The sequence below is a fragment of the Homarus americanus genome, unplaced genomic scaffold (assembly GCF_018991925.1).
Source record: "Homarus americanus isolate GMGI-L3 unplaced genomic scaffold, GMGI_Hamer_2.0 scaffold4060, whole genome shotgun sequence".
Lineage (NCBI taxonomy): Eukaryota > Metazoa > Arthropoda > Malacostraca > Decapoda > Nephropidae > Homarus > Homarus americanus.
The window spans coordinates 5,437,736-5,452,202 of record NW_024746161.1 but is presented as its reverse complement, the minus strand read 5'-3'; the positions used below and the strand labels follow the sequence as shown (position 1 = coordinate 5,452,202).

At 37.4% G+C, this 14,467-nt stretch overlaps 1 protein-coding gene across 12 annotated transcripts in view; it reads right to left on the bottom strand.

Moving 5' to 3' along the window:
* Window positions 1–14,467, bottom strand: part of LOC121879020 (distal membrane-arm assembly complex protein 2-like) — a 55,560-nt gene that overhangs the window by 26,157 nt on the left and 14,936 nt on the right. For 11 of the 12 annotated variants that reach the window (XM_042385478.1, XM_042385477.1, XM_042385479.1 and 8 more), the window contains one exon: window positions 10,861–11,031. The exons of the other annotated variant lie outside the window; for it this stretch is intronic. In XM_042385478.1, the coding sequence (XP_042241412.1) occupies window positions 10,861–11,031 (171 nt within the window). The remainder of the gene's footprint in view (window positions 1–10,860; window positions 11,032–14,467) is intronic. 12 annotated transcript variants of the gene reach the window in all.

The following is a 14,467-nucleotide window of genomic DNA, read 5'->3' as shown; positions in this document are numbered from 1 at the left end:
ATTCAAGCTCCTGAACGACTACAACCAACACCAAGGAAGAGTTGCGTAACCTGAGTGACACCAACACCGATAGCAAGAGCGAAGAAGATGAGGATCAACAGTTGGCAGAGCAAGAAGTACTTTTAAAACAATTCTGGAGAACATTCAACGTCAAGAAAGCTGTGGACTTCTTGGTGGAGGCATGGGATCAGCTGTCTGTAGCAACAGTTCGTCACGCATGGAGACATGTGTTGCAAGGCATTCCGGCCGTTAGGCAGAGTCAATCTGTGACTGGTGAAGTTCAGATTGTTGCAGTAGCAGTGGACCTTGCCAGAGAAGCTGCGCAGAGTGTTACAGCTGCAGGCTTCTCCGAAACCACCAACGACGACATCCTTGAGGTGATAAGGGATCCTGATGTGACTACCAACGAGATGGTAGATGATGATGACGTCAGTGAAGAGGCAGGTGATGCGTCATCCCAAGAAGAACACCGCTTATCCCACAGTAATGTTAGGGGTGCCACCGAGTGTATCGAGAAAGCCAAGCTCCTCCTTTCCGACGACCCTGACGCAAACAGGTATGAAATCTTCACTACCCAGCTGTTGCAGACTATGGAGCCCTACATCAAGGTTTATCACGACAACATAAACACCAGCCGTCAGCAAAGCATAACAGAGTTCTTCGCCCGCAACCCACCACAGCCAGCCCAAGCCAGTGATAGTGACAGAGGTAGAGACAGTGATGATGACTTTGAGGGATTTGTCAGGGAGGCACTAGTAAGTGTGGATGACACCGATGAAGACTCACCTGAGGGCCAGTAGCCTGCCCTCTGCCTCGGAACCAGCCTCCATTCCCCTACGCCGACCCATCTCTTCTAGTAACGTAAGTGTTAACCCCAGCCTTGTTTTTTCTAACATAACCTTCATTTTATTCTTTTCTTATTGACTGTTCCCTTCTATATTATGTGTGGGTGAATACCATCATAAAGTTAAGAGGTTATTTTTAGTAAAACGTACGTATTGTGTCGGGAAAAAGTGGAGTTTGTGGGTCGGCCCGGTCTCTATTTCAATTAATCCCATATGTTATGTTGTTCACTTTACGCGTTTTTCACTTTACGCAGGCCGCTGTGGGTTGAATTAACCGCGTAAAGTGAGGGTTCACTGTATACTGAAGATATTTGTTTTAGCTCATAAAATTCATACAAATTACCCGGCCAGAATATAATTTACATTGCTGGAATTCATATAAGATTGTGATAATTTTAAATATAAACATCATAAAATTTGCATTAGACTTACAAATTTTAGATCTAATTTAAGAATTTTGATTAAAAAGAGCAAAAATTTTATGCTTTGTGCAAAATATATGACGTTTATATTCAAAATATTCCTGGTCTTGCAAGGAATCCAGCAATGTCAATTATATTATCCTAACTTTAGTCTGAGGTATTATTTATTATTAAAAATGTAAGCCTACTGTTTTCACCCAAACATTTCTCTGGTAGGGAGGGAAGGTGGGGGTAGGGAGGGAGGGAGGGACCCAGCGAGCGTGGGAAGAGGGGGGGGAGCGGAGGTGGAGTATTTTGATTGACAGATAGTGTATGGGTGAAGTATAATTTGTTCATTTACTGAAGATATTTATTTTAGCTCATAAAATTCATACAAATTACCTGGCCAGAATATAATTTACATTGCTGGAATTCTTATAAGATTGTGATTATTTTAAATATAAACATCATAAAATTTGCATTAGACATACAAATTTTAGATCTGGTGTAAGAATTTTGATTAGAAAGAGCAAAAATTTTATCTTTTGTGCAAAATACATGAAGTTTATATTAAAAATATTCCTGGTCTTGCAAGGAATCCAGCAATATAAATTATATTATCCTAAGTCTGAGGTATTATTTTTTACTAAAAATGTAAGCCTACTGTTTTCACCCAAACATTTCTCAGAGAGGGAGGAGCCAGCGAGTGTTGGAAGAGGGGGGGGGGGGAGTTGAGTCCAATATTTGAATGGACATTAACCAGCGACTGTATTTCTCTTAAATATTAATTGTGTGTGCATACCATCATAAAATTAAGATGTTATTTTTACTACAACGTAGGTATTGTGTCAGAAAAAGTGGAGTTTGAGGGGTCGGCCCAGTCTCTATTTCAATTAATCCCATATGTTCTGTTATTTCATTTACACGTTTCTCGTTTTACGCGGGCCTCCACGGGTTCAATTGACTGCGTAAATGCAGACTCCACTGTACAGGGAACTAGTTTTTAGCGAGCCAAACAGCCACTTGACTCACCCAGAATGACGTCAGTTTGTGTCTCTGCTCAGTGGAGGAAGCATCTTGCTTGAGACTCTTGAACATAAACTATTTTTACATTTTTACAGTACAATTATTGGTTATTCTGAAGTTTATTTTACATATTGACAATATATAATGCAGTGCAGTGTTGATTTAAAGAAAATAATCTTGAATTACACCAAGTGAACTAAAATTTTATGGGTGAAATGGCAGCATGAAGCATGGGGTGACTTCTCTTCCACCCCAATGCCTTCTCTTCTCCCTTCTCCTCCACCCTCATTCTAATTCCCATCATCATCATCATCATCATCAACCAGGAGCCTTCTACATGCACACCTCAAAGTAAGTGTACTTTACTGCATTTATTTTTAGTTTGTATGTAATTTTCGGTGAGCTGGAACCAATTACCCAAAATCCCATTGAAACAATGGTTTCGGTTAACAAAATTTACGGTTAACGAATGACCTTCTGGAACGAATTATGTTCGTTAACCGAGGGACCACTGTACAGTCAATTGAGTGAAGTGTGTAACAGAGTACAGTCAATTGAGTGAAGTGTGTAACAGAGACGTGACGACCGCCCAAACGACTAATGAGCCGATCAGTGGTGAAGATAAAGGAAACAGTTCTGTTCAAGCTTGTATCATATAGAGCTCTTGTTTTCTTAAAATATTTATTTAACCAAACTTTTAGATAAAGTAATCAGGATTATTTTGATGAAAAATAAATGGTGTGTCTAACAAAATTAGAACTGATTTTACTGACTCCGGCATCAACCTTTCTTACGTTTTTTTTTATAAAAATGGAATTCCCATCACTATACTGTATCACAGAAATATTTTGTTTAAGGATATCTCATTGGAAACGTTTTGTATAGAATTTATTAAGGATCATTATGGTATCAAATTCTTCTACCTATCACAATTTGCCATGCTTGAGTGAAGAAAGGGGGGAGAAAAGTGACCGCTCGACCCAGCCCCCCTTCACCCCCCAAAATGGTTCATCTACCACACTCTTCAGCCATACCCCACCATCACAGCCTCCAACACCAGTCATATACCCCTAACAAGGGAATTAAGACAGCAGACATAAGGAGTGAAGGTCTTATTGTGTGACAAATGTGTGTGTGTGACTGCAAGTTAAATATCAGCTGTTGGGGAATGCTTGTCAGCACTCATTTCCACTCCATCTCTCAATTACACACAGCTTTCTGCTTTCTCACTGCATATTTTAAAATGTTATGTAATGTAATGCTGAAGGGATACAACTTTGCTCATTTATACTTACACTTCCCACAGTTTCTCTAAAAATACTTTAGGTTTCATGTCTATTCAAGACATCTTCAGGTCATGAGACCCACTAATCCTCCGGCCAAGAAAGGGTGACCAGATGTTCCATCAGTAGGTCAGTAATGAGACCACTAATACCCCACCCTACCTCCACCTGACATTGTGTCAGATAAGGTACACAAGACCCACTAATCCCCTACAGCTCCATGGGAGAACCAATCTTTGCTGTAACACACAGTTTCATTCACACCCATATCATATAGATTTTTAATTTTCAAATATATTTATTTTACCAAACTTTTAGATAAACTATTCTGGATTATTATAGTAAAGAAATGAATTTTCTAACTTAATTAGAACTGCATTTACAGACTTTGGTTGCTTAGACTCAAGGAAAACATCCCCAGCACCCAGAAACATACTGGGGAAGTGGGCTAGTGTCTGTGTGTGCAAGATGTCTAGTTTAGACACTCGGAAATTTTTTCCATTAACCAGAAAAGATTCTGGGGATAAGGAATTTTTTCGGGTTTGAGAAAGTCGTCTGGTTAGCCAGAAATTTGCACCAATTGTTCCAGCTAACGGGGATATCACTGTACAGTAAAGCCTCTGATAACAACGGTTCAACTAACGAAGATTCATATCTAAGACCCTGGTTAATTTGGGACCATATTCAATTTACGCCATTATTTTCTTCATATTAACAACGAAATTAAAATAAAATATTGCATTTTGGCATAAATAATAACTAAATCCCGATATTAAAAAAAAAAAAAACCATGCCTTGCGCACGAAAGCTGCCGGGCTTGTAAGTGGTGACGCCAGCATCACTAGTACAGGAACTCCTCGACTTACGACCTACTCGACTTACAACCACCCAGACATACGACCGCCTCAGTCGAATAAAATATTTTTCAAATTACAGTACGTATTTTCGAGTCTCAACGTTAGTGATCGCGCTGTGTACTGAAAATTGTGTTGTTTATAATTCCCTTCAAAATGGCTGGCAAGCATAAAAGTGAGAGTTCTTGTGGAACTGAGAAGAAAAAGAGACACCCACTTTAGATTTTCTATGTATTATTTTCACATTTTCGACTTACGACCTGGTCGTCGGTCCCTAACTCCGTCGCAAGTCGAGGAATGACTGTACTGTATAAACAATCGCAGCTGGTGGGCCCTTTATTTTCACACATCTGAACAGGAAAAGGAGAAAAACTTTCTCAGGTTTCTTACAGCATTTTTGCATCCCTATTCAACATGAGCAAGAGAGCTTAGCCGAGAAACTAGATGTGTTAAAACGATATGAAAAAGGTGAGAGGTCTGTGGATATTATATGGAGCAAGCAATGAACATATTTACTGAAGAGGACCCATTAACAGAACAAAACATTAAAATTTAAATAAATGCAAATGACTTCTACAAAAAGATGTATAATGAGAAAAGAAAGCAGCTGTGCAAGGTTCTTTCGACAGCTTTATTATTCAAAGGCCTAAACCATCAACTTTATCTACACCATCAAATTCAGCATCATAAGCAACTTCAACAACTTCAAGTTCAGTAACAGTTTCAGCAACAGCTTTATGGAAAGCTAAAGCTTCAGCCAGAGTTGAACCTGATGACTTCGTCATCTGAGTAAAAACTCCCACAACGACCGTGTCGTATTTTTCTATTTTTTTTTTTATATATATAACATGCTCCCATGTTGTTCCATATTATTCCTGTAATGATGTGTTAAATTTACTATTATATATTCTAGTCGCCTTACCCTGTGCTGTTAAGGTTTTAACTGTCATTATTTGTTCAAGCCCATCTTATTTCTTTATTTAGTATTGTAACAAGCATTCTTTGTTCTCTAACGACCATCTGCATCATTAAATGGCCCACCGGCGGGTTTTTGGCGGGAATTTGGCCCTATATATAGTGGTCCACCTACTGACAGAGGGCAGTTCAGTCCTCTTGTCATACAGTTCTCATCCTTTGAGTGACACTCGTCACCTGTTACTTATACTTAATTTATTTGTGTTGTTCCTGTCGCCACCAATGTGGTATATCTATGTGAGTACCTATTTATGTCTCTATTTATGTCCATCAGTATTTGCTTAGTTACATTTAAGAAATTCAGTGTTGTTTCATGTCGGTTAATTTCAGTGTTAGTTTTCATATGTTTATGTAGTGTTAACATAATCCAATGCTTTATTTTTATTCTTTTGATGTTTCGATGTTTAGTATCATTTGTGTCTTAAAATTTCGATGGTGAATTAATTTGTTGTGACAGCCTACGAGGCTCTTTATTGTGTTAATATTTAATTAATTAAATTCTTAAAGGTTTACTTTATTTATTTTTATTTCCTTTTAATTTACTTCACTTTTTTTGTTTGGTTACGCCTAGAACCTGGATATTTAAGTAAATTAAGAGACGGCGTAACACTGTCCTTATGTTTTAGACTTTACCACTACTGATGAGTGGAATTTTTGTTTTACATTCATAAGTATTATTTAAAACATACATGAACAGTAATCAGTGATGCTTTCATATTCAAATGTAAAAAATTACGATATGTTTTCACATGTGCCCACTTACTGCACAAAGTGTACAAACGTTGGCATTCCCAATCATCTCGCTTTATTTATTTAACATTGGTGGTTAGCTACTTCTAGTGTTCCATTTATTAACATTAATTCAAACAGACATATTTTTTACATTAATTTTACTACAACAATAACCAGGGTCTTATTTTCTTCAGTTTCAAGTGGATAACTGACATTATGGGTGTAAACACTGACAACAATGCCATCTCTTATCCTCTTGTGTGTTTTAATATTCTACGTATTATTAATGAATTGTATTGTTCATTTTGCATATATAAAGATTAATTCAATCAAATACATATTCAGTAAAAAACAAAAATGAATCTTTTGTGCACATTATTAAAAAGATAAATGACGCGGCATCCTTTAATGCCCACGTATATGTTGGAGTTCCCAATCCATCTCTTTTTTTTTTTTGCCATTAGTGGTTAGCTACTTCTATTGTTCCATTTATTAACATTAAATAACATTACTTACTACATATTTATTCATTTTTTTACATTAATTTTACTACAGCTAAAACCAAGGACTTATTTTCTTCATTTTCTCGTTTACAACTATCGTCCCGGACTCCTGGCTGTAAGCATTAACGAAAACAATGGCGTCCCATCTCCTCTTGTGTGACCATATTATTATTCATTCATATTGTATAAGGTGCATTCATAAACATCATTTAAAGAATATAGTTTGCAATTTTCATTAATTGTATTGTTTTGGGGGGAAAAGAGGGTAAAAAGCCACATAAAAGATATGAAAAGGTCACACTTGGGAACCCATCTCATTATTATTGCTTTATTTTAATGGTAATAAATGATTCGCGATACGATGATTCACCTCACACTGCAATATTGGAGGACACATTACCGTCGTTATTCGAGGCTTTACTGTATAGGGTGATATTCTAGCAGGTGAAGATCCTCTTTTTCATTCTTGTTGAAAGCCAGGATACCGTATATCACGGCTTATAAGACGAAATTTGAACATTAAAAAAATCTGCCCAAAGTTAGGGGGTCGTCTAAACCACCAAGTTTAAAATTCTTACCTCTTAAATATTGTGGTTTAGTGTGTCAAGAGTGGTGATGAAAACATCATAAGCCACTCACAAGGTCTTACCACTAATTATTTTATACTGAAACTTATGTTTGGCAAGCTGGATTCAAATTAAGATTACCGGTATATTAAAATAATAAAAATGTATTATAAACCTGTCTAACATACCGTAAAAGAGATTTATACCCCTGTAATAAACACAGCTATCATCACACATCCCTCCCCACGCCCCCCCCATTTGCCAGTGAGGAGACAAGAAAGGGAAAGTGACCGCGAGATTTGGTTATTTTTAGCCGTGGAGGTGGTCAGTAATGCATACCGGTATCGGTATATTTACTCATAATAATATTTATCTCCTATAAATAATTGATTTAAATTTTATTTTTTTACAAAGAATATTCAGTAAATGAGTGCATTAATTCTTGAAACTATCGACGGTTAATTACAGACGCTCAAGTGACGTCACTAGTGTTTACACTACACCAGCTGGTAATAAATTAAAGAAAATAATTACAGTGTGTTTAATATATTACAGTATATTATAAATAAATAAATAAACAAATAATTCGGTAAATCTATTTCAAGTAAATGGAAAATAAGCAAACATGTTATTTACCAAGACGCGTCCCTCAGGGTGATATGGAGGGGAGATAACAAGGCTATTTATAGCCCGTCTGAAGTGGCCAGTACCCTAATGCACCATAAATAATTCATTGAACATTCATTTTTTGTACATAGTGTATATATATATATATATATATATATAATATATATATATATATATATATATATATATATATATATATATATATATATATATATACATATATATATATTATATTATATATATATATATATATATATATATATATATATATATATATATATATATATATATATATATATATATATATATATATATATATATATATATATATATATATATATATATATATATATATATATATATATATATATATATATATATATATGTGTAATAAATGTATGTAGTAAGTACATACTGGTAACCTTTTTCACTAAATCCTAATGAAACATCACAATTAGAATACGGTGGTTGCTGTTGAACCACATGTTATAAATAGTCACACCACCCAGACGAGGGAACACTCCCACCACGCTTCAGTGACGTCACTAGTGTTTACACTACACCAGCGGGTATAATTTGATGACATTACTTGAAGTGAATTGGCCTTATTTTAAAAAATCAAGGATGGTTGGTAAAGGACTACTGAGTCAGTGGGTAAGTGTCACATTTGGGGTACTGGTCTTATACAGCAAATAGAGCTCAAAAGCTACTTTTTAAATGGAAATTTGGGGGGGGCGTCTTATGCACCCCTTGCTTATAGGCCGTGATATACAGTAGTAGCCTCCTGCCATGAGGCCAGGAAGGCACCCTCTTGTCATATTCTGTTATATAGTAGGTCATAGGCAGCAACCAAACAGGGAAGATATTGGAAGCATTTTGTATTGTCTAATGGTAGACCCTGCTGCCATATGGCATTACGAAAATTGTGACCAAGTCCCAGGTTGCTGATCTATCTCTCTGCCTCATTTACACACAATTACAGGGTCTCAATTGTCTCTCTTACTTTTGACAACACAACAAATATAACCGTACTCATTCTTGATCTGTTTTATTCATTCTATTTTATTCTCCTATGTCAGTTGATACTAATATTGAAGCGGGACCTTCTCGGATGGGTCCCACTGGTCGGGAAGGTTGGACAGAAGAAGAGCCACCCCAGATATGAGAGCAGTACTCCAAGTTAGGATGAATGAATCCCTTATAAACTTGAAGCAACTGCTCAGAAGCGAAGTAGCTACAGGATCTGTACAGCATTCCCAGCTTTTGGGAAGCAGCTTTAGCAATGTTGAGAATGTGTGGTTTCCATGACATATTAGAGGAAATGGTGAGGCCAAGCATATCTAATTTAGAATTTGGCAAAATGATTGCATCCTGAAATGTGATTGGTGGAGCATATGGTATAGGTACGTTGGAGGTGAATCTTGCAAGCTATCGCCGGCAACGGGGAAGTGATGGGCTATAGGGTACACCACACTTGTCTGAGACAAGGATGGCTGTGCCTCCATGATGCTTCTGTTCTGGATTTTGAAAAGAGTAAAAAGCCAAATATCCTCTGGGAAGGGGATGATCATGGGCACCTAACATTGTCTCCTTGAGATAAATGCATACGTAAAGAGTTGCCAGACAACATCAAGGTGATGTTTCTGCCACCTAACACAAACTAGCTCATCCAACCCAAGGATGACGGTGTCATTTAAACCTTCATGGCTTACTACCTTCAGTGCACGATGAGGGAACTTGTTCACCAGACTGCAAACAACCACAGAAACATCAAGGAATTTTGGAATGCCTTCAACATTAAGAAAGCCATCGTCCATATCAACAAGTCTTGGAAGGAGATGTCACAGCAAACCATGAACGGCATTTGGCGCAAGATTTGGCTCGAGTGCGTGCACAGTTTTGTAGGATTCGGTGATGTGGGAACAGTGAGAAAGTGCAGCAGGACGTTGTTAACCTTCCTCAAGAGACTGGGTTTGAGGAGGTGGACAGGGCATACCAGTATGTTCACGATCTGCTTCAGTCACACATCCAGGACCTCACCAATGAAGAACTCATGCAGCTTCAGCAGCAGAGGTTTCATGAACAAGTGGAGAACCAGCCAGAGAGCTACCTGAGACCCAGTTCACTCTCAAGGTTGTCATTGAAGGCCTTGACCTTATTCATAAGGAGCTCAACTTTTTCCATACCAAGGACCCTCACAAGAAAAGGAGTGACGAGGCATAGTGTGGAGAGAGATCAGAATCTACATTGAGGTTCAACAACAGCTGAGGAGCAAGTCCAGATAACCCACCATAATCCTCCTCCTTCAGACCCATCACCACCTTCAAACTGCTTCCTGCATCTTCAGCTTTCAGTCCAACTCCTTCTACCAGCAGTTTTTCTTCCACTCCTTCCATCTCTGGTATGACAGTGGTGTCCTTGGCAGACAGCTGTGTAAGACCCTTACTCAGCCCACATCTGCTTGCCCTCTTGTGGTGGTGAGCTCAAACTGCCTTCCCGGCCCAGATTGCCCTCCCATAAGGTAATGTACCAAAGTTAAACAGGATCTTATTTTTTTCATGTGTTAGGTAGTAAATTATAATAGTTATGTACTATTTACCATTAGTTAGGTAAGTTTTGTTCTTGTTTGTGAACCGATTTTGTGTTTTGGGGTATAACATTGGGGTATTTTTATCATTGGGTAACCAAATCCTATTTTTCCCATATGTTCTTTTATTTGAGATACAAAAATTCACTTCGTTTTTTTTAAACCTAACCTATTCATATTCAGTATCAAGGGATAACTGTTTTGTAAAACATGGGATTTTAGTTACAACCCTGCCCATACAAATCAACAATAATATCTCATACATAACAAATAATGTAAATTAAATACAGTACTGTACTGTAATGTAAGGTTAAAGAATAATGAAAGTAATGTAAAAAATGAGATTTGAGCTACATATTTTTGAGATGAATATGTGTATTGGGATCCCATTCATAAGTTGGGATTCGTACCTGTAGTTACCAATTTATTAGCCATACATAAAGTAAATAATTATGTCTTACCTTTGATCTGCAACATTTATTTTCTGTCTGAGATTTTTGTACCATTCTTTTATCGCTGAAGGTCTGAGGTCAATGCCTTTTTGTAGTGCATGAATTAAGTTGAGATTCAGACCAGTGCTTGGAACAAAGTGATGAAATATACCACGCCATTCCTTTTTGGGCATCAACTCTCTGCAACATTTAAAAGAAAGTTCGCACAGATTAATATGCAAACACTGCCAAATATTGTTCTTTTTATCTACAATGACAATCTTGAAAGTATCCCACACAAAATCTTTTATAAATTTGCTGTGATGGAACAGTTTTCTAAAATTCTCAGCAATCATTTGCTTTTAGGGTAGGTAGTGATTACCTCATGGAGTAGTGACTGCCTTGCCAGCTAAGAGGGTTGAAAATAGGAATGGAATCCAGCCATGAAGCTTGCTTCAAATTTGTCTGATGGTAACTAGGACACCATTCTTTTGTTATCATGGCTAACCATTTTAAGCAAGGAAAGTGGCTGTAAAACAGTAAAAATCACTACGACACTTTGATACAATGTTTTTGGATTATAAGATATTTTTGTGACTTATGAGTCATCAAGTGTAATCTGTAAATTATAATACCAATTAGCACCCAAAGGGAGAGCTCATTGCCCAGTGTGTGTGTGTGTGTGCAATACAGTACTTAGCATGTTATGCCATAACTTATCAACTTGAATTTCATTAAAGATTAATACAGTCAACCCTCGCTTTACGCGGTCCCACATTCCGCGTTTCCACGTTTGCGCGGTACCCTGCCGAAACAGGAATGCTCACATTCCGCGGTGCGTGTACCCCTTTACGCGGAGAGCGGCTGGCGACCCGCGCCATTTTTGGATTCAAACCTCCCGCCATCCGTCATGTTGTGTAAGCTGCGCGAGCATGGTGCGCACAAGGTCGCCCAGTCATCAAAACATTACCGAGTTCTTCACCCGCCACCCACCACAGCCGGCCCAAGTCAGTGATAGTGATAATTATAGTGAAGATATGGATTTATATGGACTTTGAGGGGTTTGACAAAGAGGCCCTGCAAGCCTCTATGGTGGATAGTGATACAATTGATACAAGTGATACAGGTGAGGGCCAATAATCTGCCCTCTGCCTCGGAACCAACCGCCCATCCCCGTGTGCCCAGCCATCTTTTCTACTAATGTAAGTGTTAGAAACCTAATATTATTGATATTTCTCTTAATTATTAATTGTTTGTGCATACCATCATCAAGTTAAGATAATATTTTTACTACAACATAGTTGTGTGTCGTCAAAAAGTGGAGTTTGGGGGTCGGCCCGAACTCTATTTCAATTAATCCCATATGTTATGTTATTCACTTTACGCGTTCCTCACTTTCCGCGGCACCCTGTGAGTTATATTAACCGCGTAAAGTGAGGGTTGACTGTATACTAATGAGGGCACATATGGCACAAAAAAAAAATGGCAACTCAGCACAACTTAGTCATGGGTTCAATCAGAGCCCTCTTTTTATCCCAACAGTTCAGGAGTGAAGGTTTGGAATTACAACAAAAGTTTACCATAATAAGCGTGTAGGTTCCATAAGATAAATTATATTAAGAGAACAAAGAATAAACATAATCCTTAATAAACAACTATTATTGGCACTGTGTATAAACAATAAACCACCTTACTACACAATAATTGATTGCACTTTACACACCATGAATAATAATAGAGCAGCACTGGATATACAGTAGAAGTCCAAAAATCTGGACTGCTTGGGGATTGGGTCGGTCTGGATTTTCGAATTTTCCGGATTCTCAGGCAGTACTTTTAAAATTCAAATTTAAGGAGGAATAAAGAAGAGATGAACAGGTACATTTTGATAGTTTATGCATTAGCAAATATAGCATGCTTCATTTATCAAAACGAGCAGTTTTAAAGAAAAAGCTGTGAATTCTAGAATTGTATTCTTTGCCTTTTTTATATCATAAATTGTAGACTTTCCAATGTCGTATGTTTCCATTAGAACAGTATTGCTCACACCACGTTCTAGTTTCTTAATTATTTCAAGTTTGTCACTCAATTTCAACGTGTTCTTCTTTCTCTTCACACAAAGAAGTTTATCTACTTTAGGAGCCATTATTATGGGCTTGTACAGTACTCTGTAAATGGAAAGAGTAGGACTCAAAATTACATACGTTGTCACAGTTTGATTGCTTGGTTTAACGAGGCGACTGCGTGGTCGCTTGTTGTCGCTGTGCAGCTGTGGTGCTCACGCATGCGCACATACACACAAAAGCCAGCTAAATTTAAAAAAAAAAAAAAAAAAAGTTTGAGTTTTCGAAAAGTCTGGATTCTCGGGTGGTCCGGATTTCTGGCATCCGGATTTTTGGACTTTTACTGTACAGTGCAATAGCTCACCTGGGACTAAATGTTGGATTTGGGGGAGAAAACTAATTATTTTTCGATAATGTTTTATTAAGCAGGCTCCAAATGAACTAAATAATATCGGAATTATGGTGACAGTGCGGTCCGGGAGGCGAGTTGTCCATTTGTCCTCCCTCCTCCACCACCCGCCATTTCTCCCGGACTACGCACCCAAATGTAGTTTTGTACAGTATCTTAATACAGTATAGTACAGTAATTCACATTCTATTCATATAATTCATTAGTCAGTAATTAATGAGGAAACCGCTACCACCAGAAGGAGTTGTTCAATTTCGTTCATTTTACCACAGATATTCATTATACACAGATGTTCATGATACAAATTATATATAATTTTTTCTTTTATTTAAAATTCAGTAAGGCGTAAAAAGGTGGTGGAGGTTTGAGGAGGGGGGAGGGGGGAGGGGGACTGACCGCATACCCCCCAAAAAGGTTCATCTTCTCCTACTCCTCCCCATCCCTGCCATTCCTATTGTAATAACTTTTACTTTTTTATTAATTAATATAGATATGTTTACTGTAATAATCTGTGCTTATTAATACCTGTACCCTTCATATACAGTATAATACTTTATATAATGTATCAGTACTGTGATGATTAAATAAAAAAAAAAGGAAATTTGGCAAGGGCTAAGCTTACCCACCACCTACCCTCCTCCCAGTAGAGAGGTCTGGGTGAAAAAATTGCTTATTATTTGGCTTGTCGTGTAATTTTTCTGTCAAATTAATAATTATGCATCATATTTTTTCTAATGTGTTTAATATTTTATATTACCAATGATAAAAAATACATCATAAGAGGCTGATCATTGGTGAAAAGGGGAGTGCCAGTTTCCCTGCCTGCACCTTGCCTCCCTCCAACTCACAGTATCTCACACAAAATAATATAAACTAGATGTAGTGTGAGTGTGTGTGTGATGTGGTGCTGGGGTATTAATTAATGAATAATAAATAAACAATATTGTATTGTTAATGACAGTACAGTAGTTTGATATTATATTGCTTATTTATTAATTAATACCACAACACACCCAGACACCCCCATATTGTATAACATAAATTTATGAGTGGTTAACTAATGCACAAGTGTGTGACTGCATGGTTGCGAATTAAAATATCAGCTGTCGATGAGCTTAGTGCTTGGCAACACTGGTGCATGTTACCAATCTTTTCCACTCCAATT